At 47.0% G+C, this 24,212-nt stretch overlaps 1 protein-coding gene across 1 annotated transcript in view; it reads left to right on the top strand.

Moving 5' to 3' along the window:
• LOC105464580 (succinate dehydrogenase [ubiquinone] flavoprotein subunit, mitochondrial) overlaps window positions 1-20,700 on the top strand; it is a 37,288-nt gene extending 16,588 nt beyond the window's left edge. The window contains 7 exon segments of the mRNA XM_071099118.1: window positions 535-730; window positions 2,325-2,496; window positions 6,258-6,299; window positions 6,302-6,375; window positions 16,137-16,248; window positions 16,475-16,605; window positions 18,527-20,700. Coding sequence (XP_070955219.1) covers window positions 535-730; window positions 2,325-2,496; window positions 6,258-6,299; window positions 6,302-6,375; window positions 16,137-16,248; window positions 16,475-16,605; window positions 18,527-18,793 — 994 coding nt within the window. The 3' untranslated portion in view covers window positions 18,794-20,700.
• The last annotated feature ends 3,512 nt before the right edge of the window (window positions 20,701-24,212 follow it).

The raw sequence follows: 24,212 nt of genomic DNA on the forward strand, positions 1-24,212 counted from the left end.
ATAGAGGAGGATGTGCATAGGTTATATATAAATACTCTTCCATTTTATATTAGGGACTTGAGCATCCACAGATTTTAGTATCCATGGGGGTCCTGGACCCAACCTGCCACAGATACGCAGGGACGATTGTGTTTGGCATAGAGCCCTTTCTAATGCACTTACCAAGGACAGCCGCAGCAGGCTGTGATCCCTGAGACGAGTGTGAGTTCAGGGAGGGCAGAGTTTTTGTTCTGGGTCTCAGCTGTGTCCCAGCACCTAGGATTGTCCCTGGCACACAGTAGATGCTTAGAAAGATTTGATGAGAGGGTGAGCATAAATGAGGGGAAATTTTCCTCAGTATCAAAACATATTGAAACTCACATGCTTCCAAGATGACGTATTCTCAGGTCTCCTGCTGTTGCCATTCTCTGCCTTATGTGATGGTGTTTGTTCTGTCTTCCCAGAGGCCGTTCTCTGCCTTATGTGATGGTGTTTGTTCGTCTTCCCAGAGGCCGTTCTCTGCCTTATGTGATGGTGTTTGTTCTGTCTTCCCAGAGGCTGTGGCCCTGAGAAAGATCACGTCTACCTGCAGCTGCACCACCTGCCTCCGGAGCAGCTGGCCACACGCCTGCCCGGCATTTCAGAGACAGCCATGATCTTCGCTGGTGTGGACGTCACGAAGGAGCCGATCCCTGTCCTCCCCACCGTGCATTATAACATGGGCGGCATTCCCACCAACTACAAGGGGCAGGTGATGGTGCTGGCTGCCCTCCCGCAGCTGGAGAGAAGGCTGGGACAACGGGGCCCACCTTGCAGTTGTCTCTTTAGATCGTAGAGGAAAAGACAGATGTTTTCTTCAAGAAAGTTCTGTCTTGTTGTCTAGATTATACTTTAAATTTCTATTACTGGAGGATGGAGGGGGCTTAATAATTTATTCCTCCTTAGTAAATTGTCATAGATGCATCATTTGCAGCTTTTTCCATTTTATAATTACTTTCCTATATGATCTTGTGTTATTTCTAATGATCTTGTACATCGAGGGATCTTTCTAATTCCTACCTTTGAGTGGTTTGCGGTTCACACAGAGCTTGTCAGTCACTTAGGCTACTTGTTGGGCGAGGTGGGCAGCAGCTGTTACTTTCCCTACGTAGATGAAGAGGTGAACAGGGGGTAGAAGAGTCTGGAACATCAGTGTCACCTACTGATGTTCCTCCACCTGCCGTGCTCCCGGGTCTGAGCTGGAGCACAGGTGGTGAGGGCCTCGGGAACATGGGACACGGGGACAGTCACAGATGCCGACATTGGGGGTCCTCTGCAGGTGGTGAGGGCCTCGGGAACGTGGGACACGGGGACAGTCACAGGTACCAACATTGGGGGTCCTCTGCAGGTGGTGAGGGCCTCGGGAACGTGGGACACGGGGACAGTCGCAGATGCCGACATTGGGGGTCCTCTGCAGGTGGTGAGGGCCTCGGGAACGTGGGACACGGGGACAGTCGCAGATGCCGGCATTGGGGGTCCTCTGCAGGTGGTGAGGGGCTTGGGAACGTGGGACACGGGGACAGTCGCAGATGCCAACATTTGGGGTCCTCTGTGGGTGGTGAGGGCCTCGGGAACGTGGGACACAGGAACAGTCGCAGGTACCAACATTGGGGGTCCTCTGCAGGTGGTGAGGGCCTCGGGAACGTGGGATATGGGGACAGTGTCAGATGCTGACATTGGGGGTCCTCTGACCTACTTGTAACAGCATCAGAGCACAGGTGGTGAGGGCCTCAGGAATGCGGGACCTGGGGACAGTTACAGATGCCGACATTGGGGGTCCTCTGATCTACTGGTCACAGCAGGTGCTCGGGGCAGAGGGAAACGGGGGGACATTCGGAAGCTTCCCTCTGAAGAAGAGGAGCTATGGTCCTTACCTCCCTCTTAGATATGGTCTTTCCTTCCCTCTTTTTTTCTTGGAGATTCAGTCTTGCTCTGTTGCTTAGGCTGAAGTGCAGTGGCGCAATCTCGGCTCACTGCAACCTCCGCCTTCCAGGTTCAAGCGATTCTTCTGCCTCAGCCTCCCGAGTAGCTGGGATTATAGGCACTCGCCATCATGCCTGGCTAATTTTTGTATTTTTAGTTGAGATGGGGTTTCACCATGTTAGCCAGACAGGTCTCGAACCCCTGACCTCAGGTGATCCACTCGCCTCAACCTCCCAAAGTGCTGGGATTACAGGCGTGAGCCACCGCGCCTGGCCTACTTCCCTTTCTTTCTCTGGTCTGCAGCACAGACACCCTGTTGGGGGAGGTGGGCTGGTGGAGGTATGGGCACCTTGACATTTCACCTGAAATCTTCCTTTCCACAGGTCCTGAGGCACGTGAATGGCCAGGATCAGATTGTGCCCGGGCTGTACGCCTGTGGGGAGGCCGCCTGTGCCTCGGTACATGGTGCCAACCGGCTCGGGGCAAACTCCCTCTTGGACCTGGTCGTCTTTGGTCGGGCATGTGCCCTGAGCATCGAAGAGTCGTGCAGGCCTGGTAAGTGTTTTCTTCAGGAGCCAGACTGTCTGAGAAGGCGCAGGAGGTTACAGTCGTTTTTCCTTTTTTTGAGACACGTCAGCCCAGGCTGGAGTGCCATGGCACAGTCATAGCCGCCTCAACCTCCCGGGCTCGAGCAGTCCTCAACACCTCCACCTGCAGAGTCCCAAGTAGCTGGGACTACAGATGTGCACCTCCACACCTGGCTAATTTAAAAAAATTTTTTTTTTTTTGTAGAGGCAGGGTCTCACAATATTGCCCAGGCTGGTCTTGAACTCCTAGACCCAAGTAGTCCTTCTGCCTCAGCTTCCCAAAGTACTGGGATTACAGACATGAGCCACGGCACCCAGCCAGGTTACAAAGCCTCGATTTGTTACTGGAAATTTGCTTAGTGGTCATATAGAGGTAGTCTGGGTTTTTTCCCCTAGAAGTGATTAAACTGAGAAATCCGGAGGTTATATGGTGGTAATGTTGAGACTAGATAGAGGCTGGTTGGGGATCTTAACAGTTAAGGTGACATTTTTGGGGTTACTTTTTTTTTTTTTAATTATTTTGTAGTCATTATGTTCTGCTTAGAAAACGCACCATTAGGAAGTTGTTATTTTTAGGGGAAGTTCATTACATATTACTTGCCTGATAAAAATCACTTATTTGCAATGAAATTTTTTAAATAGTTGTCGTGAACAAATATGTAACTTGGTACTTAGAAAAATAATTTAGGCCATTCTAAAAACAAAGTACAGCTAGCCTCTATTAGAGGAGAAAGGATGACTTACAGTGAACAGGATTCTCACTCTCTACGGACAGATTGGATTTCACTTGCTGGTTTTCTTTTCATGATAGCATCAAATAATGTGTAGGAGAAGAAATACCATGTGTGGGAGTGTGAGTCTTATGTGCACTAAGAACAGGACAATTAGCATCACTCTCACCTCCAGAGATCTTCACGGTAGTTATCCAGCCTCGTGTGCTCAGAACAGTGTGAGGTGGATGGGGCACCGGTGGATGTTTGTGTGGCAAGGATGGTGGGACCCCAGGCCCACATTCTTCCCGTTACCTTTCTCTCATGTTAACTGTTTGGCATCATTTCTGCTGTGTTTATAGAACAGGTGGTTTTTGTATGGATTCAAGTGAAATAAAAGCTAGGACTGCCGTAACTTATAAACATGCCCCCTTTTATATCTGTAGTTAGAAAATACAGAGAGTACTAAAAGGGTAGCTTACTTCAGCCACTCTGTCTCTGGATCTGACCACAGCTCGGGAGGCCAGCACATGCAGAGCTGGAGTCTTACCCCAAGACGCTGCTGATCATGGACGAAGGCGGAGTTCAGGTCCATCGTTCCTGATGCCACAGGTTGTGCTTGTCTCACTCCATAGCCCTGCACTTTGTAGCAGTGGGGACTGATACCACTTCTTTCAGAGCAATGTAGAAATTTTGAGCTTCTCTTTCTTTGAAAATGCAAAAAAGAACATTTTGTAAGAATACCCTATACTTTACATCTGAGAAACCGCTCACGCATGCAGCATCTCACGCAGAATGCTGTGGAGTCAGACTCAAAAGGCTGCACACCTGTGGCTCTCTTGATACAACATTCTGGAAAAGGCACATCTAGGGAAGAAAAGGGATTGGTGGTTGCCAGAGGCTGTTTCCTGATTGTGCTAATACAGACACAGCTCTGTGTGTGTCAAAATTTGAAAAACCCTATACTAAAAATGATGAGTTTATTTTACTCTATCTTTATGCTTTAATTTTTAAAAATGGAAAGGAAAGAAAAAATGCTTGTAGCATCACTACTTCTCCCCCACACCCCCACCAAAAAATACATATTTTTAGAGATAGTCTCCCTCTGTCGCCCAGGCTGGAGTGCAGTGGTACGGTCAGGTGCACGCCACCACACATGGCTAATTTTTAAAAATGTTTCATAGGGACAGGGTCTCCCTGTGTTGCCTAGGATGGTCTTGAACTCCTGGCGTCAAGTGATCCTCCTGTCTCAGCCTCCCAAAGTGGTTATATGCATTTATACATGTGTTAAAGTTGGTAGAACTGAGGCTGGGCGCAGTGGCTCATGCCTATAATCCCACCACTTTGGGAGGCCGAGGCAGGCAGATTGCTTGAGCTCAGGAGTTCAAGACCAGCTTGGGCAAGGTGGTAAAACCCTGTCTCTGCAAAAAATACAAAAATTAGCTGGGCATGGTGGCTCACACCAGTGTAGTCCCAGCTACTTGGGAGGCTGAGGTGGGAGGATTGCTGGAGCCTTGAAGGCGGAGGTTGCAGTGAGCCGAGATCATACCACTGCACTCCAGCCTGAGCAACAGAGGGAGGAGACGCTGTCTCAAAATAAAAGAAAAAAGAAATTGTAGAACGGTCCACTGAAAGAAAAAAGTCAATTTTACTGAATGATCAATTTTTAAAGCATTATAATCAAAAGGAAAAGAAACACCAGCAATCCTAGAAGCATTTGAGCAGGCCCTCAAGAGACCCACACCCTGGTCCCCTGGAGAGGCGGTGGGCGGGGCGGGGCTTGTTTGACTCCTGCATTTCATACCTCCTACCTTCTGCATGTATTATCTGTTGAAGAAAATATATATAATATTATAAAAAGAACTTTAAAACTTTTTTCAAGACATCTTAGAAACACAAGAGTTGCAAATCTCGGCTGTGCACATTGCTCACACTTGTGATCCCAGCACTTTGGAAGGCCGAGGCAGGTGGATCACCTGAGGTCAGGAGTTTGAGACCAGCCTGGTCAACATGGTGAAACCCCATCTCTACTGAAAATACAAAAATTAGCCAGGTATGGTGGCATACTCCTGTAGTCCCAGCTACTCCGGAGACTGAGGCAGAAGGATTGCTTGAACCAGGAGGTGGAGGTTGCAGTGAGCCGAGATGGTGCCAGTGCACTCCAACCTGGGCTACAGAGCAAAATTCCATCTCAAAAAAAAAATTGCAAATCTTGAAGTGTAGGTGAGAGCACACAAGAGTCCAAATCAGCAGGTGACTTTCAAGCACACAGCAACCACCTTCCTCCCCCTTATGCGAAGGACGGTGGGGTGGCCGGCCCCTTGGGACCACCATCTGGAAGGTGGTTTTTTTTTTTCCCCTTATATACACTTATTCCCGTTATATACACACATTTATATCCACTTAATATGTATAAATTTGTATACTTTTTTTTTTTTTTAAAGACAGCGTCTCACTCTGTTGTGCAGGCTGGAGTGCAATGGCGCGATCTCAGCTCACTGCAACCTTCACCTTTCAGGTTCAAGCAGTTCTCGTGCCTCAGCCTCCTGAGTAGCTGGGATTATAGGCGCGTGCCACCATACCCAGGTCATTTTTGTGTTTTTAGTAGAAATGAGGTTTTGCCATGTTGGCCAGGCTGCTCTTGAACTCCTGACCTCAAGTGATCCACCTATCTCGGCCTCCTAAAGTGCTGGGATTACAGGCGAGAACTACCGCACCTGGCCTTCATTTAATTTTTTAATTTTAGAGATGATTTCTAGTTTATTCACTCTAAGATAAGTTAATGGATATCTACTGTGTGCCAACAATTTTGCCTTTATGTATGTTCTTTAAAATTGGCCCCAACTCAACAGATGGCCTCAGATGTAGGGTGGACTGGCAGTGTGTTAGCTGAGGGGACTTTCACAGTTTCCAAGCTCCTTGAGCGGCCGTGCTACGTATTTTTGTGTCATTCTAAATCCATTTGGTTTTTTAGAACGGTTTTGAAAAGTTAAATTCTAGCTTTTTTGTTTTGTTTTAGGAGATAAATTCCCTCCAATTAAACCAAATGCTGGGGAAGAATCTTCATGAATCTTGACAAATTGAGATTTGCTGACGGAAGCGTAAGAACGTCGGAACTTCGACTCTGCATGCAGAAGGTAAGAGCCTGGACTCGCTCTGGAGTGAGCAGGCTGGCTGCATACCTGGCCCTGCACTGGTTTTGTTTTTTAAAAAATAGATTTAGGGGGATGCAGGTGCAGTTTGTGTGAATGTACCATGAGGTGGTGGAGTCTGGGCTTTTCACGTCGCCCAAGTCGTGTATGTTGTACCCAGCAGGTAATTGCTCATCCCCACCCCTCCCGCTTTTTGGAGCCCCCAGTCTCTGTTAGTCCACTCCGTGTGGCCACGTGTACTCACCATTCAGCTCCCACTTCAAGTGAGAATGTGACACTTGACCTTCTGAGTGACCTCCTGTTCCATCCACATGGCTGCAGAAGACATGATTGCGTTATTTTTTTATGGCTGAGTATTTCATGGTGTTTATGTACCACATTTTCTTTGTCCGGTCATCCATTGATGGGCACTTAGGTTGATTCCATGACTTTGCTATTGTGACTAGTGCTGCGATAAACATACGAGGCTGCACCAGTATCGAGGTAAACAGCAGTAGGACGTACTCCTCACTGTATCAAGAATATGAAAGAGACCAGGAGGCCTGAACTATACAGAAGTGCACTTTTCCACATAGAAGGTCAGCAGGCTAGGGCAGAATTAGTGACTGCTTAGCATCCAGGACAGCCTTCTCCAGTTCACTCGTGTGTGCTTGGGCGTGACCTCCGTGCCCTGACCGTTGCAGGCTGTCATGGATGAGTCACAGCATGGAGGAGAGGGAGCAGCAGGACCACGGGAGAAGCTCAGTCCCCAGCAGGGCAGCTTTCTCTTTGCAGGTTTCCTGGAGTTCAACATAATACTGGTGCTTATATCTCAGGCCCACATATTGATCGTGTCATCATGCCTGACTTCCAGCAGCTTGGAAATGTCTTTAAGCTGGGCCTGTGGCTGCCCCTGAATATACTCAGAAGAGAGGGAGAGTGGGCAGCAGGTGGAAACTGATGTGTGCGGCCTGTGCTGCTGGGAGTCGGTCCAGTGGGACCGTCTGTGACGATGGAAATGTTCCGAGTGTTTGCCGTCCAGTATGGCAGCCATTAGCCACAGAGGGCTGTGGAGAACTTGATATATAGTCAGTCTAAGAAACTGAATTCCTCTAATAACAAGGATTCTTGTCCATGAATGAGATCTCTTGTCTACTATTTGGAAGAATTTCTGCATATTTTCTAAAAAGAAGTCCATTGCTTTAGTCCTATTCTGAAAGGCGTTTGGTGTTAAGACACAAGAGAACAGGTTCCCTGCTGACATTTTCAGAGGCCTGTGCCCTTCGGTCTTCAAGTGAGGCTGGGCTTGAAGGAGGCTTTGTGGAACGGTGAGAACGGTGTGACTAAGGCACAGAAGGCTAAGGGATGCCCTGCAGTACTTTTGTAGGGTTGGAGGCCAGCTGTGAGAGAAGGAACCATTGCATTAGAGAATGGGAACATGCCTTAGGATACAGAAATGGCAAATCCGTGAGACAGTTTGAAGTGAGAATACTAGAAGCATTCTCACCAAACAAGGTGTGTCTTGGTGCCTGCTGTATCGCAGGCTCCGTGAGATGCTGGAGTCAGCACTGAACAAACAGAGCTTCCTGTGCTTGTGGAAGTGCGTTTCGTTGGGGGAAGGGATTTTTCTGCTGACTCTGGCTATTAATAGTAAGAATCAAAAAAAGAAATGAGGTAAATTGTTGGGAACAGGCCCCCAAACTGGCCATAAACTGGCCCCAAAACTGGCCATAAACAAAATCTCTGCAGCACTGTGACGTGCTCGTGATGGCCATGACGCCCACGCTGGAAGGCTGTCAGTTTACTGGAATGAGGGCAAGGAACACCTGGCCCACCCAGGGCGGAAAACCGCTTAAGTGTTTCTTAAACCACAAACAGTAGCATGAGCGATCTGTGCTTAAGGACGTGTTCCTGCTGCAGATAACTAGCCAGACCCATCCCTTTGTTTCCCGTAAGGAATACTTTTAGTAAATCTTATGACTGGCTTGTTGTCAGTAAATATGTGAGTAAACCTCTGTTTGAGGCTCTCAGCTCTGAAGGCTGTGAGACCCCTGATTTCCCACCCCACGCGCTATATTTCTGTGTGTGTGTCTTTAATTCCTCTAGCGCTGCTGGGTTAGGGTCTCCACGACCAAGCTAGTCTCAGCAAGCAGCACCCATATGTGGGGTTCAGACCCAGGTCAAAGGGTCACCGGAGCGACGGAGAACATGCAACTAAGCTAGAGGACACCCGAGTACTCTTAAGCCATCCCCATGGTGAATAAGAAGGGGAGCTCGGAAGCATCATGGTAACAATGGGACAAGTGTGGGCTCTGGTTCGTTACCTTGGAACCTTTTCACGCTAATAATAAGGGGGAAGGAGAGTATAACGAAGTAACAGAAGAAGTAACAGAGCAGGCTTGTTTGCCAGCTAAAGCTAAAGTGGCAAAGGAGGGAGAGGTTCATCCCTACCCTTCTGTACCCCCTTCTTATTTTGAAGAAAAAGAGTGACCTGACCCTCCAGATCTTTATTTTCCGGAGGACACTGGGCGAAAAGTAGTTGCTCCAGTGACTGTTTGAGCAGCGCCTCGAGCGACCGCTCTCAGTTCTATTCAGGCAGGAATTCGGCAAGTTAGAAGAGAGGGTGATACAGAAGCTTGTCAGTTCCCTGTCAGAACACACCCCACAGGTCAACAGGGAAATATTTTAGCTACATTTGAGCCTTTCCCTTTAAATTACTTAAAGAGTCTGAACAGGCTGTCAATCAGCACGGACCCGGTTCTCCTGTTGTAACGGGACTGGTAAAGAATGCTGCTGTCTCCAGTCGGTTGATTCCTACTGACTGGGATGCTCTTACTCGACCCTGTCTAACTCCTGCTCAGTTCTTACAATTTAAAGCTTGGTGGGCAGATGAAGTTTCCATTCAGACTGCTTGCAACGCCCAGGCCCAACCTCAAATTAATATGACTGCAGACCAACTTTTAGGGGTCGCAGCTGGGCTGGTTTAGATGTACAAGTGGTCATGCAGGATGATGCCATAGAGCCGCTTAGAGGAGTGTGCATTAGAGCTTGGGAAAAAATCACTTCAGGTGGAGAACAGTACCCTTCCTTTAGTGCAGTTAAAACAGGGACCAAAAGAACCGTATGCAGATTTTATAGCTCAGTTATAGGACTCTCTTAAAAAGGTGATTGCAGTTTTGGCTGCTCATGGTATAGTTTTGCGGTTATTTGCTTTCGACGATGCTAATCCCGGCTGCCAGGCTGCTCTGCGACCTATTAGAGAGAAAGCACACTTAGTTGATTATATCAAGGCCTGTGTTGGTATAGGAGGTAATAAAGCTAAAGCTACATTGTTGGCACAGGCAGTGACGGGACTGAGAGTGGATAAAGGAAATCCTCTGTTCTCTGGAGCTTGTTTTAACTGTGGGAAGCGTGGTCATACTAAACAAGAAAGTAGAAAAAATCAGCGAATCAGGCTGCCAGATAGGGGAAAAAAGAAAACTGCAGAGCCTGAAATATGTCCAAAATGTAAAAAGGAAAACATTGGGCTAATCACTCACTCTAAGTTTGATAAAGATGGGAACCCAATTTCGGGAAATGCCATGAGGAGCCCGTCCTGGGCTCCGTTCCAAACCAGGGCATTTCCAGCTCAGGCCACTCCTTCAGCCCTGTACAATGTCTGTCCCCCACCACAGCCGGTAGTGCCGCAGTAGATTTATGCTGCGCAATAGCTGTGAGCCTTCTGCCTGGGGAGCCCCTGCAAAAGGTCCCAACAGGAGTCTGTGGACGCTTGCCAGTGGGGACGATAGGATTACTTTTAGAAAGATTTAGTTTAAATTTAAAAGGGGTACAAATACATGCAGGAGTCATTGATTCAGATTACAATGGGGAAATTCAAATTATTATATCTACTTCTGTTCCCTGGAAAGCTGCACCAGGAGAGCGCATAGCACAGCTCCTGATTGTGCCGTATGTGGGAACGGGGAAAAGTGAAACTAAATGAACAGGAGGATTTGGAAGCACAAATAAACAAGGCAGAGCAGCTTATGGGGTGAATCAAATTACTGTTAAACGTCCTACCTGTGAAATAACTATTCAGGGAAAGAAATTTAAAGGTTTGGTAGGTACAGGAGCGGACATTTCAATCCTTTCTCTACAGCCCTGGCCGTCCGCGTGGCCAATTCAACCTGCTCACTTTAACATAGTTGGAGTTGGTAAAGCCCCTGAAGTATATCAAAGTAGCTATATTTTACATTGTGAAGGGCCCAGTGGACAACCTGGGACTACTCAACCAATTATAACTTCTGTACCTATAAATTTATGGGGGAGAGATTTATTACAACAGTGGGGAGCACAAGTTCTAATTCCAGAACAATTACATAGCCCTCAAAGTCAGCATATGATACATGAAATGGGGTATGTCCCTGGTATGGGACTAGGAAAACATTTCCAAGCTTTGAAAGAACTGCTTGAAGCGGGAAGACAAAGTTCCCGCCAAGGTTTAGGGTATCATTTTTGATGGCAGCCATTGTTAAGCCACCAGAACCTATACCTTTAAAATGGTTAACAGAGAAGCCAGTTTGAATAGAACAATGGCCGCTAAGTAAAGAGAAACTGGAGGCTTTAGAGGACTTAGTTAATGAACAATTAGAAAAGGGACACATAGCTCCAACATTTTCCCCTTGTAATTCTCCAGTTTTTGTAATTAAGAAAAAAATTGGGTAAATGGAGAATGTTAACTGACTTAAGATCCATTAATTCAGTTATACAACCTATGGGGACATGACAGCCAGGATTGCCTTCTCCTGCTATGATTCCAAAAAATTGGCCTTTAATAGTCATAGATTTATTAAAAGACTGTTTCTTTACTATCCCCTTAGCTGAGCAAGACTGTGAATGGTTTCCATTTACAATTCCTGCAATAAACAACCTGCAGCCTGCTAAGCGTTTTCATTGGAAAGTGTTGCCACAAGTCAGGTTAAACAGTCCAACAATTTGCCAGACATATGTAGGGCAAGCAATTGAACCTACTCTTAAAAAATTTTCACAGTGTTACATTATTCATTATATGGACGATATACTTTGTGCTTCCCCCACTTGAGAAATATTACTCCAATGTTATGATCACTTGCAAAATTCAGTTTCTGGTGCTGGTTTAATTACAGGTCCTGACAAAATTCAGATTACTACTCCTTACTCCTACTTGGGGACCTTAGTAAATAACACTACCATTGTGCCACAGAAAGTAGCCATATGTAGGGATCAATTGAAAACATTAAATGACTTTCAAAAATTACTAGGGGACATTCACAGGATACGATCTGCTCTAGGCATTCCTACCTATGCCATGAGTAATCTATGTTCTATCCTTAGAGGAGATCCTAGTCACACTAGCCCTCGGCAATTAACAAAAGAAGCTGAGGCAGAGCTGCAGCTAATCGAAAAGCAAGGCCATAAAGCTCAAATAAATAGAATAGATCCAGAGAAGACTCTCGATTTGCTCATTTTTCCAACTCGCGTTCACCTGCTGGTGTTAGTGTCCAACAGCAAGATCTTGTAGAGCGGCTTTCCCTCCACATCCTGATCCACGGTGTAGAGCGGCTTTTCCCTCCGCGTCCTGATCCACGGTGTAGAGCGGCTTTCCCCCGCATCCTCAATTCACGGCGTGGAGCGGCTTTCCCCCCGCACCCTGATCCACAGTGTAGAGGGGCTTTCCCCCGCGGCGTAGAGCGGCTTCCCCCACCGCCCCCCGCGTCCCGATGTGCGGAGTACAGCGGCTTTCCCTCCACATCCTAATTCACGGACTCTGACCCCTCATTTGGATCAAATCGCTACTGTGATAGGAAATGGGAGAACTCGGATTGTTAAATTACATGGATATGATCCTGGAAAAATTATTGTCCCTCTCATGAAGGCACAAATACAGCAAGATTTTGCAAATAGTCTTACTTGGCAAACCCATTTAGCTGACTTTGTGGGTATTCTCGATAATCATTTTCCTAAGATGAAACTTTCAATTTTTGAAATTAACTAATTGGATTCTCCCTAAAATAACTAAATTTAAACCAATTGAAGGTGCTGAGAATGTTTTTACAGATGAGTCTAGTAATGGTAAAGCTTCTTATTCTGGCTCGAAAGGTAAGGTTTTCCAGATGCCCTATACTTCAGCTCAAAAAGAGGAGCTTGTATCTGTAATTGAGGTAGTGACTGCTTTTAATATGCCTATTAATGTGATTTCTGATTTTTCATACGTGGTTCACTCCACACAGTTAATTGAAAATTCTCAGTTACGATTTCATACAGATGAACAACTGATGACTTTATTTACCCAATTGCAAACAGCAGTTAGGAGTAGAACGCATCCTTTTTACATCACTCACATTAGGGCTCATACACCTCTCCAGGACCTTTGACTGCAGGGAATCAAATGGCCGATCGCCTAGTTGCTACTGCAATATCTAATGCCAGACACTTTCACAATGTAACCCACGTTAATGCCTCTGGTCTCAAACGCAGATACAGCATTACCCAGAAAGAAGCTAACGCTATTACCAATGATGCCCAACTTGCTAAATGGTACATTCCTCATCTTTTACAGGAGGAGTTAATTCTCAAGGATTGGAACCCAATTCTCAAGCTCTAGCTACATTTTTCTCTACATGGAATATTAAACACGTTACTGGTATCCCATGTAATTCTCAAGGACAAGCCATAGTGGAAAGAATGAATCTCTCCCTGAAACAGCAGTTGCAAAAGCAGAGGGTGGAAAACAGGGACTACGGGACACCCCATATGCAACTGAATCACAGTATTAACTTTAAATGTTTTGAGCCTGCCTAAAGGCCAGATGTTATCAGCAGCTGAACAGCATCTACAGAAACCAGCCGCAAAGACGGAAGCAGAACGACTGGCTTGGTGGAGAGACCTGATAACCAAAAGTTGGGAAATAGGTAAAATAGTAACTTGGGGTAGAGGTTATTCTTCTGTTTCTCCAGGACTGAACCATCAAGACACTTGAAACCTTATCATGAGCTGATGCTGAGGAAGAGATTCTGGGAGGATCCTGAGGACCCCCTCGTTGCAGCCATGTCGAGACTGACACTGAGGAGGACCCCAACTGTCACGAGCAACGCCTGTCAAACACAGCCACCCACCTCAGGACAGATCAAGAAGCCGTTACAGATGGCGGAAGAAACCCTGAGGAAAGCGGGACAGCCAGTCACAATGAGTAATTTAATGGTAGCTGTGACAGGGGTGATCACCATTGCTGTGAGTATTCCTTCAGCCAGGGCTGACACAGAGAACAACTGTACTTATTGGGCATATTTATCAATCTTGGCTGGCAGTAGTGCCTGGATGTAATCACTCTATGACACAGTTACACATGCTTAATAAATCTCCTATAATTGGGGCATACCACCCTCAAAAACCTATTTGTAAACAGGATTGGACCCGCTCAGAGAAAACATGCTTATTTGGGAAGATTGCTTTGCAAAATAGGCAGAGGTGCTGCACAATGATTCCTATGGAATCATTATTGGTCCCCTAAGGGGATGTGTAGCTTGAATTGCACATCTCAGTCTGCGTGCCCCGGCCACACTGTGTTCAGCTGGTCTGAACACAACGGTTAGATGGTAGAAATGGTAAGAAATACGGCAAGAGTTCCTATTATCTGGAACTGTGGCGATGTAGTGGCACCTCAACCTCAAATGATATGGTCCACTGTAGGAGCTAAACATAAGGATTTGTGGAAACTATTAATAGCTTTTAATAAGATCAGAATTTGGGAAAGAATAAAAAAGCATCTAGAAGGACACTCTACAGTCTTGTCTTTGGATGTTGCAAAACTAAAAGAACAAATAGTTGAAGCATCCCAGGCACACCTGACCTTACTGCCAGGAACTGGAGTGCTTGAAGGAGCTGCAGACAGATTAGCAGCTAGTAATCCATTAAAATGGATAAAACCACTTGGAAGCTCTGTGATTTCAGTGTTGATTGTGCTTTTAATCTGTGTTGTTTGTCTGTATAGTCTGCAGTTGCAGATCCTGACGCCTGCGAGAAGTAGCTCACCGTGACAGAGCAGCCTTTGCTTTTATCGCTTTGCAAAACAAAGAAGGGGGACATGTTGGGAACAGGTCCCCCAGTGTGGCCATAAACTGGCCCCCAAACTGGCCATAAACAAAATCTCTGCAGCGCTGTGATGTGCTCGTGATGGCCATGACGCCCACGCTGGAAGGTTGTGGGTTTACCAGAATGAGGGCAAGGAACGCCTGGCCTACCCAGGGCAGAAAACCGCTTAAGTGTTTCTTAAACCACAAACAGTAGCATGAGCAATCTGTGCTTAAGGACATGTTCCTGCTGCAGATAACTAGCCAGACCCATCCCTTTGTTTTCCATAAGGAATACTTTTAGTAAATCTTATAGTCATAAGCTTGTTGTCAATAAATATGTGAGTAAATCTCTGTTTGAGGCTCTCAGCTCTGAAGGCTGTGAGACCCCTGATTTCCCACTCCACATGCTATTTTCTGTGTGTGTGTCTTTAATTCCTCTAGTGCTGCTGGGTTAGGGTCTCCCCAACCGAGTTGATCTCGGCAGTAAATATTGAAAAGGAATCAATACAATTGCTATTATTTACAGATGTAATTTCCAAAAAATTCCCAGAGAATAAACTGAAAAATTAACAGAAACAAAACAAGAATGCAGTAAGGTGTCTGGATAAGAGATTTGTATCTAAAAATCAGTAGCTTTGCGATGTGCCAGCAGTAGTCTGCTCAGACATCAGTAAATATCTCATTCACATTTTAAACAAAAAATTAAAAATGCCTTGAAATAATGTAACCAGAAATACAAGAAAGGATATGAAAACGTGGCTGCTAAAGGACATGAAAGAATGTAATACTAGATTCTGAGATGCAACTTTTTTCATTTGTTCTTCCTGAAAAACCATTAGGTTGATGTGCATTGCAGTGTCATGATTATGTATGAGTCTAAGGAAAATCAGATGAAATGTCCAAATTAAACCATGAAGGTGCATTGGTAGAGGAGGAAACAATTAGGGTCAGTGGAGCAAAGCAGAGTTAGAGGGAGAAGCAAGGAGGAGGAGGGATCACGGAGGTGGTATCTGTCTGTCCCACAGGAAGCAAAAGCTGACGCCCAGTTGCCAGCACACCTACAGTAAACTTCAGGTCCACTGCATGGCACGTTTCTCGTCACAGTAAAACTATGAAGGAAGTCAGTGTACAAGAAGCTTCTACAAAATAGGCAGAAGACAGTAGCCAGATGGGCCAAGGGCCCCAGCCACCCACGCCCCTCCCTCTCACTGAAGACCTTCGGCTCCAACCCCACCATCACCAGGGCTCTGCTCAGCTCCTCCTAGTGTGTGTCACCACAGGGCTGCTGGCTTGTGTCACGTTCACCACCAGACCCCACGTCAGGTGTCCCGCCAGGGGCGTGGGGAGGCAGCGTTTCCTGCTTGGCCGCAGAGCCATGTGGAACATGGTACCTCACAGGCAGTCTGCTTGGAGTCCTGGAGCCTGGCTGTATCCCACTGGAAAGGATGTGTCTGGGTCTAAGATGTGTATGTAATAGAAACAGTATTCAGAAGCTTTAGTCAAAACTTCATTTTTAAGTTCAGAGTAATAAACTCATCTGAATTTCCTAATTTTTCTGTTTAATTTACGTAACTTTTAAATGAAATGCAAAACAACAGTTAAGTCTAAAAGTTAAGCAGTTCTTGGTGTGGCTGCTTCTATGAATTAAAAGTTTACCAATAATATTTTGTGTCACAGTCAATGCAAAATCATGCTGCCGTGTTCCGTGTGGGAAGCGTGTTGCAAGAAGGTTGTGGGAAAATCAGCAAGCTCTACGGAGACCTGAAGCACCTGAAGACGTTTGACCGGGGTGAGCAGACAGCACAGCGGGCTCTGTGCAGTGTTGGGCCCTGCCTTCTGTAGGGTGGGCTGGTGTCTGTGCCGTCAGTGCTGACTTAGTTCCATGCTTGCTGTGCGGATCCACAGCCATAAAGCCACAACCAGTGGCTCCACGGACTAGCAGGCCCAGGCTGACAGCTCAGAAGGCCCCTGTGACGGGTCCCGCCTGCCCCTGATGGAATTTTTTGTGTCCCCAGGAATGGTCTGGAACACGGACCTGGTGGAGACCCTGGAGCTGCAGAACCTGATGCTGTGTGCGCTGCAGACCATCTACGGAGCAGAGGCGCGGAAGGAGTCACGGGGCGCACACGCCAGGGAAGACTACAAGGTGCGCCTTCTCGCCACACCCACCTGCACCTGCCTTTTCCTCCCACCTGGTGGGACTCAGCCCCACCCCTGCATTTTCTCTGCATTTTATTTCATTTCCCCAAAAGTAAATCCAAAAAACGCCTTTTTCCCCCTGGTAACTTTGATCCCTGGGTTCCTGCCATCCTCTGGATCACTGTGACCTTTTCCTTGCTTTGGGTCAGCGTCCACTGATGGCAGCAGTGGCATCTCCAAGCCAATGTGCTTTGCTGTTAGAAGGCCAAGTTTAGAAGTGCAGCCAGAGTGGCATGACCAGGAAATAAATGCCAGTTTATTAAATAACGATTAAGCCACCGTTTCAAACCTGCCCTGTGGAGGAAATGCCAGTTTATTAAATAACGAGTAAGCCACCGTTTCAGACCTGCCCTGTGAAGGAAATGCCAGTTTATTAAATAACGAGTAAGCCACCGTTTCAGACCTGCCCTGTGGAGGAAATGCCAGTTTATTAAATAACGAGTAAGCCACCGTTTCAGACCTGCCCTGTGGTTTGGAAAAGGTATTACAGAGCCTGCCCTGTGGTCACTTGTTCTTCAGGTGAACTGATTTTTGTGCAGAGCACACGTGTTGGATTCTGCCTGGTAAGAGTTTCTCACATACGATAGCAAAAAAACACGGAAAGGGAAGCTCGGGGCACAAATGCAAGTTCAGGATAAAGCACATCAGCGAAAGGACAAAGGCTGCACAAGGCAGGCACACAGGCTGGTTCAGGACCGTGTGTGGGCGGCGGCTGGTGACCTTTCCAGCCCGCTGAGCGCGGTGAGTGGGAAATCATTTTTATTCACCATGAAATTTCACCGATTTACCCTCCACTGGAATATGCTGATGGCTGTGATCACTGCTCGGAACTTGCTCTTGCCTCCTTGTACATATTAAGAGTCTTTCCTGCGAAGTATATGAATCCGTGTTTGCCGGAATACAGAATAATAATAAATTCATCACTTTTATTTTTATTTTTTTGAGATGGAGTCTCTGTCCCCCAGGCTGGAATGCAATGGCGCGATCTCAGCTCACTGCAAGCTCTGCCTCCAGGGTTCAAGTGATTCTCCTGCCTCAGCCTCCCAAGCAGCTGGGATTACAGACGCACGCCACCGTGCCTGGCTAATTTTGTATTTTCAGTAGAGTTGGGGTTTCACCATGTTGGCCGGGCTGGTCTTGAACTCGTGACCTCAAGTGAACCACCTACCTCAACCTCCCAAAGTGCTAGGATTACAGGCGTGAGCCACTGCGCCTGGCCAGTAGTATAAATTCAGTTGGTCACAATGAGTTTTAATTAGAATAGAAGCCAGGTGCAGTGGCTCACGCCTGTAATCCCAGCATTTGGGAGGCTGAGGCAGGCAGATCACTTGAGCCTGGAGTTCTAGACCAGCCTGGGCAACATGGCGAAACCTGTCTCGACACAAAAAATTAGCCAGGCGTGGTGGTACATGCAGGAGGCTGAGGCAGGATGATTGAGCCTGGGAAGTCAAGGCTCCAGCAAGCTGTGATCACACCACTGCACTCCAGCCTGGGTGACATTGCGAGAGCCTGTCTCAAAAGAAAAAATGTTTTTAAATAAAAACAGGCTGAAAGAAAAGATTGAGGTAGTAGGTAGTCTCCCAGCGCATGCAGCAGAAAGACAAAGTATTTGGTAAACTCTTAGGTACATAAAGGGTGTCTAAGGGAACGTGCGGACACGGATTACTCTGGACTCACTGCTGGCTGCACACCCCCCGACCAGCCATGTGGCCTCCGTGGGTTCTGAACATGTTGATGGTGCCGGGGCTGAAGTGGAAATGGAATGAGTTCTAGGGCATCTGTCTCTTAGATCATTTTAATGTTTGCTGTGTTTTTTCTGTATTGCTCTGTTAGAGTAATAAGATATGTGATGGTGTTTCTGGCCTCAGGTGTGGATTGATGAGTACGATTACTCCAAGCCCATCCAGGGGCAACAGAAGAAGCCTTTTGAGGAGCACTGGAGGAAGCACACCCTGTCCTATGTGGACGTCAGCACTGGGAAGGTCAGTGTGGAGCTCGTTCTCACCACAGCCCAAAATGCGCACGGCCCTGCCCAGGTTCGCGGGCCGACCTTGCTGATGGTGAACGCGGAGGAGCAGGCCAGATTTAAATCAACTCCTGACAGATTTGAGGCACCACTGAAAAAGGCACTCTGACAGCAGTCAGCCTTCTGGCTGGAAACAGAATCCAGCGCCTGCAAGTGGTTCAGAGGAGCCTTAAGGTAGGGCTGCTCCGTGGTGTGGGCCAGATGGAAGTCACTGGGCAGGAGCAAGTGTCCAAGGCCTGGTGAGCGGGGAGGAGATGAGGATTGTGGACTTAGGGAGAAAGTCAGCGTCTGTGGGGTGGGGACACACAGCCACTACCAGAAACCAGTCCCAAGCCAAGGGAGCCCAGAAGAGACCCCTCCCCTCTCCTCCCTTGGGCTGGCCCAGCTGGAAGCATCTGCAGGGGAGCCGAGGGGATGTGGTGCAGCGCTTAGCATCCCCTGGGCACTGAGCAAGCAGAGAAGGGAAGGGCAGAAATTGAGGAGGGGTTGGGGTAAGCAGAGGGGTTGTGGTGAGCAGTGTCCTGGGAACAGCCAGCCAAGGGTGTGGTAGGGGGGTTGCAGCCTTGTTCCACACAAGCACAGTTCACCTATGTGGCATTTCCGCTGGGCATTAAGATTCAGAAATAATGAAGATAGAAAGCTTTTACCCTTAAGCTTTTCGTAGCTTGTAAGAGATAGTCGTATAATCACTTATCTGTGTCTGTGGAAGTTACCTGTGGACTCTCACTATCATCTAGTGTGTCTGTAATTCAGGCAGTAGGTCATTTTCAGAATTTATCATGAAGGCCATTTCCTGATCGTATATAGAAATCACACCTCACTCGCTTAGCACAAGTCTATTTTTAATGTTTCCGGGTTCGGGTTTTTTGTTTTTCTGAGACAGTCTCATCTCTGTTGCCCAGGCTGAAATGTGGTGGGTCGATCTTGTCTCACTGCAGCCTCAACCTCCCCCTGGCTCAGGTGATCCTCCCACCTCAGCCTCCCAGGCACACGCCACCATGCCTGGCTAATTTTTGTATGTTTTGTAGAGACGGGGTTTTGCCACATTGCCTAGGCTAGTCTTGAACTCTAGTGATCCACCTGTCTTGACCTCCCCAACAGGCATGAACCAACACACTCAGCCAGTTTTAGTGATTTTTCAAGAAATACATACTCATTTCAGAAAGTACAAAGAGATTGAAATAAGAGCTCACAACCAGAGACGACCCATTATGGTTTAAATTTCTTTGTGTATGTGCCTACCTTTTCCTGTGTGTGCATTTTTAATATACAATTCCTCCTCTGAAATCCTTGGGACCAGAAGTGTTTCGGATTTCAGGCTTGTTCAGACTTTGGAATATCTGCATGATACTTACTGTCTGAGCATCCCAATCAGAAGATCTGACTCCATAGCACATTTCTTTTGAATGTCATGTTGGTGCTTAGAAAGCTTCAGATTTTGGAGAATTTCAGATTTTTGCATTAGGGATGTTCAACCTATGTAAATATTTACTTTGAACTGGAAGTAGGTAGTTTAAACATACAGTGTCTCGGTATAGACAAGGGTTCTCCCACTTTTCATGACGGGAGCATTTTTGTAAAGCACTGAGAATCTGGCACAGGGTCATTTCGTCGCTCTGTTCCCCTCTAGGGATCTGCCGCCATTTACAGTCCCCTGTTGCGCATGTGGAACATTGTTGAATTTGTTATCGGAAAAGACTGCGGCAAATACCTTTAAGTTCCCAGGCCGTAAATCTACTGGTTAGGGACCGCCAGTTTAAATAACCAAATACTAAAAGAACTGGCATAGAAGTAAATGGGCTGCTGCTTTATTTTTAGGCTGTTCTTTTTAGAGAACAATGACAATTATTTCCAAGTTTGTCATTAGAAAATAGTATTAATTGCAGTTTTGGCCATTACTTTCAGTGGTAAAAGCCACAATTTTGCACCCACTTAATATGATAAATTTGTTCCTTAAAGTGTATTTTTGGTAAGAAAAACCTTTTGTTTGTCCTTCTATTAATTTTTTGTTTTTTTCTTGGTAGAGACAGAGTCTTGCCATGCTGCCCAGGCTGGAGTGCAGTGGTGTGATCTCAGCTCACTACAACCTCCACTTCCCGGGCTCCAGCAATCCTCCAGCCTCCGCCTCCCAAGGAGCTGAGACTACAGGTGTGAGCCACTATGCCTGGCTAATTTTTATATTTTTTTTACAGAGATGGGGTTTCACCATCTCGCCCAGGCTGAGCTCAAACTCCTGGGCTCAAGCAGTCCTCCTGCCTCAGCCTCCCAGAGTATTGGGATTATAGGTGTGAGCCGCTGCCAGAAAAACTTTCCTAAGGCAAGGCAGGTTTTACATTATATTTAGATTTTTTTTTAATGATATCTTTTTTGGCAGTGCACAGCCAGAGAATAACACATCACGCAGAGGAAACAGTTGTGCTTATGTGATGGGGCCTCAGCACTAGGAAGGAGTGGACTGTTGGCACATGCAGCAGCTTGAATAAATCTGAAAGTCACTATGCTGCGTAAGAGAAGCCAAATAAAAAAGTGCGTGCTGTGTACAGAGGGTGTCGAGAATGCCTCCCGTGTGACGGAAAGCAGATCCGTGGCTCCTGCAGACTGGCAGGAGCAGATTCCAAAGGCACAGGAAGAAGCTTGCAGGTAGAATGTGTTCATTACCTTCTGTGCATTACACCAAAAAAAAGCTGGTAATAAAAATGCGAACCAAAAAAAAAGGTGACACTAGGATGAAATTTCTTACCTGTGTGATTGGTAACCGTGCAGGTTTGCCATCATGCTTTGTTTATGAAGCTGTGGGGTACAAGGACTCTCATACCTCACTGTGGAATGCAGAACGTTGCAGCCTCGTGGAAGAGGATTTGGCAGCGTCTAACGAAAGTATGTGGCATTTGCCGTTTGACTCAGCAATTCTAGAATCTGCCTCAAAAAAACTCTGGCAAAGAAATGAAAGGACTTTACGCACAGAGTTCTTTTCACAGTCTGAATGTGTTTACAACAAACTTCTTCACTGTGGCGTTTGTAAACGTAGGGAAAAAAAAGAGAGATCAAACTGTCACTGTGTCTACGTAGAAAAGGAAGACATAAGAACTCCATTCTGATCTGTACCCTGAACAATTGTTTTGCCCTGAGATGCTGTTATTCTGTAACTTTGCCCCAACCTTGAGCTCACAGGAACATGTGTTGTATGGAGTCAAGGTTTAAGGATCTAGGGCTGTGCAGGATGTGCCTTGTGAACAATATGTTTACAGGCAGTGTGCTTGGGAAAAGTCATCGCCATTCTCCATTCTCGATAAACCAGGGACACAATGCACTGTGGAAAGCTGCAGGGACCTCTGCCCTGGAAAGCTGGGTATCGTCCACGGCTTCTCCCCACTGAGATAGCCTGAGATATGGCCTCGTGGGATGGGAAAGGCCTGACCGTCCCCCAACCTGACACCCGTGGAGGGTCTATGCTGAGGAGGATTAGTAAAAGAGGAAGGCCTCTCTCCTGCCTGCCTCTGGGAACGGAATGTCTTGGTATAAAACCTGATTGTACATCTGTTCAGTTCTGAGATTAAAAAACCACCCTGTGGCGGGAGGTGAGACATGTTGGCAGCAAGGCTGCTCTGTTACTCTTTACTCCACTGAGATACTTGGGTGGAGAGAAGCATAAATCTGGCCTATGTGCACATCCAGGCATAGTACCTTCCCTTGAACTTATTTGTGACACAGATTCCTTTGCTCACATGTTTTCTTGCTGACCTTCTCCCCACTGTCACCCTGCTCTCCTGCTGCGTTCCTCTTGCTGAGATAGTGAAAATAGTAATCAATAAATACTGAGGGAACTCAGAGACCGGGGCCGGTGCGGGTCCTCCGTACACTGAGTGCCGGTCCCCTGGGCTCACTGTTCTTTCTCTATACTTTGTCTCTGTGTCTTATTTCTTTTCTCAGTCTCTCATCCCGCCTGATGAGAAATACCTACAGGCGTGGAGGGGCTGTCTCCCTTCATTCTATAGTTATTATAAATGTACAGGAACGTTAAAAGGAACATGCTTGTATAACACCACTCAGTAGCCCAGGAAATGACCAATCTGATGTGTGTTAAATTCCATCCAAGCCCCCTGCAACCACCATTTTTAAAATAAAATTAAAAACTGGTCCTTTCCTTGGTGATACAAGTAAAATAATAACTAGAACAGAAGAAAAAGAAATTCCCAAACAAGTAACTTTAAAATTTGATGTTTGTGCAGCCATTAATGGTAACAAGCTAGAATTAAAATGTAGTTCCCTTAACTAGGAAAAGAGCTACACAGTAAAAAATAAATATGTTTGTCATAAGTTAAGGGTCTGTGAAAATTGTGCCTATTGGCCATGTGTTATTTAGGCTACTTAAAAACAGGACAAAAAGGACCCAGTTCACCTTCAAAAAAGGGCAACCAATCTCTCCTAGATCCCGGTCCCCGTAACCCACCAAACGAATAATCTCTAACGCCCTAGATCCCGGTCCCCGTAACCCACCAAACGAATAATCTCTAACGCCCTAGATCCCAGTCCCCGTAAACGAATAATCTCTAACCCCCTAGATCCCGGTCCCCGTAACCCACCAAACGAGTAATCTCTAACCCCCTAGATCCCGGTCCCCGTAACCCACCAAACGAGTAATCTCTAACCCCCTAGATCCCGGTCCCCGTAACCCACCAAACGAGTAATCTCTAACCCCCTAGATCCCGGTCCCCGTAACCCACCAAACGAGTAATCTCTAACCCCCTAGATCCCGGTCCCCGTAACCCACCAAACGAGTAATCTCTAACCCCCTAGATCCCGGTCCCCGTAACCCACCAAACGAGTAATCTCTAACCCCCTAGATCCCGGTCCCCGTAACCCACCAAACGAGTAATCTCTAGCCCCCTAGATCCCGGTCCCTCTGATCCACCAAACGAATAATCTCTAACCCCCTAGATCCCGATCCCTCTGACCCACCAAACGAATAATCTTTAATCCCCTAGATCCCAGTCCCTGTAACCCACCAAACGAATAATCTCTAACCCCCTAGACCCCCATTGGAAGAATGGAGAACATGCAGCCCTGGGGATCGATGGGACAGGGCTAAACCCCCAAGTTGCTATTTTAGTCCGAGGGGAGGTCCACAGATGCTGTCCCAAGCCAGTGTTTCAAGCCTTTTATGACGAGCTGAATCGGCCAGCACCAAAGCTTCCAAAAAAGACAGAGCCACACACACCTTGCATCACCCAGGTGGGGAAAATGAGCTGGGCTGTGGGTGCTGGGAAAGCCGTGCCTGCAGTCCCCTTCAGAGTCAGGCTGCACTGCCCAGGGAGCCCGAGAGAAAGGTGGAGAGGCCTCCTGAACGGGGCTCTGGGCATCACAACAGTTGGTGCCTTCTGGGCAGGATGCGCAGGGTCTGCACCGCCAGCTCCAGGGAGGTGGCCCGCTGACTGAGTTGGTGCTCATGGTTCTTGGTCCCATCCCACACAGCAAGACACAGACAAACTGCCCAGCCACACAAACCAGTGAGCGAGAGGAATTCCCCA

The sequence above is a fragment of the Macaca nemestrina genome, chromosome 6 (assembly GCF_043159975.1).
Source record: "Macaca nemestrina isolate mMacNem1 chromosome 6, mMacNem.hap1, whole genome shotgun sequence".
In the NCBI taxonomy this organism is placed as follows: Eukaryota; Metazoa; Chordata; class Mammalia; order Primates; family Cercopithecidae; genus Macaca; species Macaca nemestrina.